General features: G+C 34.4%; 1 protein-coding gene across 1 annotated transcript in view; it reads left to right on the forward strand.

Annotated features, from left to right (window-relative positions):
• Window positions 1-5,087: 5,087 nt before the first annotated feature.
• Window positions 5,088-5,917, forward strand: part of LOC110101785 (homeobox-leucine zipper protein HOX3) — a 9,042-nt gene continuing 8,212 nt past the window's right edge. The window contains exons 1-2 of the mRNA XM_028691773.1: window positions 5,088-5,401; window positions 5,487-5,561. Coding sequence (XP_028547606.1) covers window positions 5,088-5,401; window positions 5,487-5,561 — 389 coding nt within the window. The remainder of the gene's footprint in view (window positions 5,402-5,486; window positions 5,562-5,917) is intronic.

Below are 5,917 nucleotides of genomic sequence, written 5' to 3' on the forward strand. Positions count from 1 at the left end.
AGAGAAAAGAGAGAGAGAGAGAGAGAGAGAGAGAGGGAGAGAGAAAAGAGAGAGAGAGGGAGAGAGGGAGCAAGAGAGATAGATAGATAGATAGATAGAGAGAGAGAGAGATATATAGAGAGAGAAAGAGAGCAAGCAAGTGTAAGAGACAGCAAGAGAGAGGGAGAGTGAGAGAGAGAGAGATCGAGGGAGAGAGAGAGATAGAGAGAGAGTGAGAGAGAGAGAAAAAGAAAGAGAAAGAGAGAGTGAGAGAGCGAGAGAGAGAGATAGAGAGAGAGAGAGGGAGAGAGAGAGAGGGAGAGAGAGTGAGAGAGAAAAATCAAGAGAGAGAGAGAGAGAGAGAGAGCAAGTGAGTGGTAAGAGAGAGAGATAGATAGATAGATAGATAGATAGATAGAGAGAGTGAGTGAGTGAGAGAGAGAGGGAGAGCATGGTAGAGGTAGACCTTTAAAGACTTGGTTAGAAAATATTAGAAATGATCTTTCTTTATTAGATTTAGATGAGAATTTAACTTTTAACATGCCTTAGACTTGAATTATGATGGCCAACTTTAGAGTCTAAAGGTTTTCGCTTGAGTAGATCTAAAACTGAATATATGGAGTGTAATTTTAATGGAAATAGACATAGTGAGGGGATTGTGACTTTGTGTGATAAAGTCATTAATAAGATACATGTTTTAGATATCTTGGATCTTTTGTTCAGAGTGGTGGTGAAATATAAGGGTATATTATCAGCACAATCATATTGTTGATAAAGAACATTAGGAGATGTAAAGAACATCCTCTAGTTCATCTAACGATGACTGCTAACTCAACCTAGTACCTCCAAACGGAAGTGCACAACGGGTCCATTTGTGATGCAGCAATCATGCCTTGTGTGATAGAATAGTCTCCCTCAAACTTTAGTAAAAATTCTATAAGATGGTGGAAAGATCTGTAATGCTTTATGGTGTCGAATCGTGGTCAATAAATTAAAGAGAAGGATGAGTGGCTTGACCCTTAGAGATATGATACGAAGTGAGCATATCTAATGGAAGATAAGGTTAGAGAGAGTCGCTTTACATGGTTTATTGACATTAAACAGAGGCTTCTGATGACCCGGTAAGGAAAGTTGAGTTATTAGATTTGACTTTAATATACTTGTTTTAAAGTATAGCACGTTTATACATGTGTTCTAATAAATGTTTTCATAACTATGTAGGGAGACGTTTGCTTCAACATCCAAATGACTATCTAAGAAGAGAGATGTTGGATGTATAACAGATTATTGCCGAGTCGAAAAGGATTGATAGTTGAATTTATACAGAGAGTTGAAACTTTCATTCAAGTTGTATCTTAATTGCCTTCCTTTCAGTTTGATAAAATGTTTATATGTCCATGTTCGAAGCATAAAAATCTAGCATTCCTCAAGCCCGATAATGTGAAGCTTGATTTATATCGTAGGGATTTCTTTCAAACTAATGGATTTGGACATCACATGGCGAGTACGAGCCACACAAAGATGCTCATGCTAGTTCATCTACAGCTTATAAACATTTGATGAAGATCAAATGAATAGACCCTATGAAGAACTTATTTTTGATGTAGCATGTCATAATTTAAGGTCTAGTGTGGAAGAGCCACCAAATGCAGAAACATAAAATTTTTTTGAGTTATTACATTCAGCTCAAAAATTAATTTGGGATGGTTGCAATACACATTCAGAATTATCCATTGCTGTGAGGATGCTAAGTATTAAAACTGAGTATAATATTCCCCGTGATTGTTTTAATGACTTTATTGGTCTTATGAAGAAAACTAATCCAGCGGGCAATTTAATTCTCTCAGATTTGTACTGAACGAAGAAATTAGTATCCAAGCTGGGTCTCACTACTACAAAAATTGATTGTTGTATCAATGGATGTATGTTATACTACAATGATGATGCAGCAGAAGTTTATTGTCGCACCTGCAATGCTTCTCGGTTTAAGTCAAACTCGGGAAAACAATGTCGTCAAAAGAAAGATGTGTCATATTCTCATTTATTTTATTTATCAATCATTCCAAGACTTCAACGACTTTATGCATCAATGAGTTTAGTAGGCCATATGAAATGACATAAGGAGAAAATATCAAAAAGTGGTGTTCTTTCTCATCCATCAGATGCTGAAGCGTGAAAACATTTTGATCGAGTGCATGCTTCATTTGCTGCTGAACCCCAAAATATAAGATTGGGATTATGTGCTGGTGGTTTTATTCCCTATAGTCAAACTACTACACCATACTCTTGTTAGCCAGTTATATTAACACCATACAACCTTCCATCAAAGATGTGTATGACTACTCCGTACATGTTCTTAACTCTTATAATATCCGAACCACAGAATCCGAAAGCAATAATTAATATTTTTTGCAACCATTAATTGATGACCTCAAGTTATTATGGGAAGGAGTGCTCACACATGACATATCAACAAAACAAAATTTTCTCCTTCGAGTTATATTGTTGTGGACCATTGGTGATTTTCCAGCTTATGATATGTTGTCTGGTTGGAGCACAGCAGGAAAATTAGCATGTCCTTACTGTATGAAGAATGGTAAAGTTTTCACACTAAAATATGAAGGGAAAAATACTTGGTTTGATTTTCATCGTATGTTTCTACATGCTAATTATCAGTTTCGGAGAAATAAGGAATCATTCATTAAAAATAGAGTTGAGCGGTCGCTTCCTCCACCCAGATTAAGTGGTGATGATGTACTACAAAGACTTTATGATATTCCAACAATTAATGATTTTCCAATGCTATCAGAGTCTAAATTTCTGATTTATGGTGTTAAACATAATTGGATTAAAAAAATATTTTCTGGACATTACCATATTTGAGAACTAATTTGATAAGACATAATCTTCATGTTATACACATTGAGAAGAGCTTCATGGATAATATTTTTAATATAATTATAGATGTTAAATGTAAGAGTAAAGATAATGTCAAAGCAATGATGGACATTAAAGAGTACTGTCGGCGAAAAAATCTGGAGTTAGTAACAACAATCGACGGTAAAATAATGAAGCCCAAAGCTCCATACTCTTTCATGTTAGAGCAAAAAAGATCGATATATCAGTGGTTTAAAGGTTTAAAAATGTCTGATGGCTATGAATAAAATATAAGCTGATGTGTTGACATGAAATCTGCAAGGTTATTTGGACTCAAAAGTCATGATTGTCACATAATTATGGAGGTTCTTATTCGGATCATAGTTTGTATATTACCATATTACATATCAAATCCATTGATTGAACTTAGCATTTTCTTCAAAGACCTATGTTTATCTAAACTAAGAGAAGATGCTTTATGATGGTACGTGGATAACATATCAATCATCATCTACAAGTTAGAAAAGATATTTCCTTCGGGTTTTTTTGATTCTATGGAACATCTTCCAGTTCATCTACCTTACGAAGCTAGAGTTGGTGGACTTGTACAATATCATTGGATGTATCCTTTCGAAAGGTAAAACATATTTTTATTAGTCTCCAATATTTTTGAATAAGTTGAGATAATATATTTTTATTAACTTGATAATTTTTATTATTTAATAGATATTAGAATAAGTTGAAGAAATATGTTAAGAATAAAGTACGACTAGAAGGATCAATATGTGAAGCGTATTTGTCTCAAGAAACCACTCACTTTTGCTCCTACTACTTCGTGCCTCGTGTAAGGAGTACAAGAACAAAGATTGGTCATAACATGGACTTCGATGTATAAGAACAATCACATGCTGTACTATTAGTATTTAAAAGGCAAGCAAAGCCCAGTGGCAAATGTGTTGAAAGATTTCTCAACGATTTAGAAATAAAAACAGTGAATTTGTATGTGCTATTGAACTGTGAAGAAGTTGAGCAAATCATATAGTAAGTTCTTGCATAATATTAATAATGAGTAAGGTTTATTTAAAATACTAGAGTATTATTTGTCATCAAGTATTTCGTAAGCAATTTGTCTTTGACAGATTCGATGGATATTGAGCAAGCTGTTGCAAATGAATTTTTAACTTGGTTTAGATCATATGTGAGCACATCAATTTTAAAAATTTAAATCTTATTTATCATAAAAAATACTAATATTTGAAAATATTTCTAGGTACAAAATCCTGATAATAAATATTTCGATAAAGATTTGCAAGTACTAGCATGGGGTCCAATGCTAAAAGTAAAAACTTGGCCAATATATATAGTGAATGAGTTCAGATTTTATACCAAGTCTTGGAGTGAAGGAAGAAAAACTGAAAATTGTGGAGTATGTGTCAGAGGGAACACTCATGAAGAAGATGAGTGTGAATATTATATTATTCTAAATGAGGTTCTTGACCTGGAGTACCTAGGCAAAGATGAGAACTTTGTATGCTTGTTTAACTATCAATAGTATGATTCAGTATAGAATAGAGGTGCAATGGTTCATCCTACGTATGGTTTAGTAGATATAAAATATAGTATAAGATATGAGAAGTTTGATCCATTTGTGTTAAGAAGTCAAGCTATTCAAGTTTATTTTAGCAAAAATCCAGTGGTCGTAGAGACAAATAAGATTGATTAGCTGTTATAAAAATAAAAGCACGGGGGATAATTGATCAATAATACATTGTAACAACTACACATGAAGAGGATGAGATGTCAAGTTGTAGGCCTGTTGAAATTGAGGAGATGCCAACTATAACATCTAGTATTGAAATAGAGTTAGAAGATGTGAATAGTTCAACTAGCTCAGGCGAAGATGAGAACGAGGATGAAAGTGAAGATATCCTTGACAACAATGAAAATAGTTTGATGATTCTAGGTAGTTTTTGTAATTTAGAATTATAGAATTTTACTATTTTGTAATATTTTAAATAGTACTTTTTGAATTTTAAGAAATAAAAATGTTAATTATTTATTTATATTCTAGCATTTTTTATTTTTATAATTCATTAATTGCTTTATTAATTGCTTCTTTTTTGTATTATGTTATATTTAAAATTGTAGAATTGTACTTTTTATTAATTGCTTCTTTTATTTATACTTTTTTATATATTAGATTTCTTTACTAATTGCTTCTTTTAATGTAGATGGCTTCAGGCGACGATCCTCCTCGTAAATCACTTGCCTCAAAGTTCCGCCGGAAGAAGTTTACTGTTACTCCCAGCAGAGCAACACAGCCTGATGAAGGTGAGGGACCTTCAGTTCCATCGGTTCTACCTACACCACCACCACCACCTAGGGCCAACAGCAGTCCCCGAGTGAGCAGGGTCAGGGTCAATCAGATCCACCGGTTCTACCTCCATACTTCCCTGGCCACTTCCCTCCCTCGACGAGTCCTCACTTCCACACATGCTGCTCCATTATATCCATATTACCCCCCCACCATCATCACAGGTAGCAGGTCCATCCACTAATCCTCACCCTCCTTATCCCTACCCATATTATTACCCCTATCCGATGCAGTATGAACACGACAAACCATGTAGACCAGTGGAGGTTGGCGCTGGGGGTCATGAAGCTGCAACATATAAGCGTCAATACATTGAGCCTGAGAGCGATAAGTAAGTTCAATTTATGTTATTAAGTTGTTTGTATTTTGATATATTATATGTTATTGACAAAAAAGTAACATGCAGCTTCAATCCTTTAAGACCACCTATACACATGATTCGGGATGTTATAAAGAACAAATATGATGCTCCTTACTTATCCTGGAAGAAGATCCCAAAGCCGATTAGAAATATGTGGTTTGGAGAATTTTAGGTATACTTATTTGGTATGATTTCAAATATGTGATTTAATTTGTACTAATCTTTTTGGTAATGCCTAAATTTTTACATAAAGAATTTAGGTGGTTGCCTGAGCATAGCACGAGGATCAGAACCAATTTTGAGAGGAGAGGAGCGACCCGTCTCAG

Source organism: Dendrobium catenatum, unplaced genomic scaffold, assembly GCF_001605985.2.
Source record: "Dendrobium catenatum unplaced genomic scaffold, ASM160598v2 original_scaffold_67303, whole genome shotgun sequence".
NCBI lineage: Eukaryota > Viridiplantae > Streptophyta > Magnoliopsida > Asparagales > Orchidaceae > Dendrobium > Dendrobium catenatum.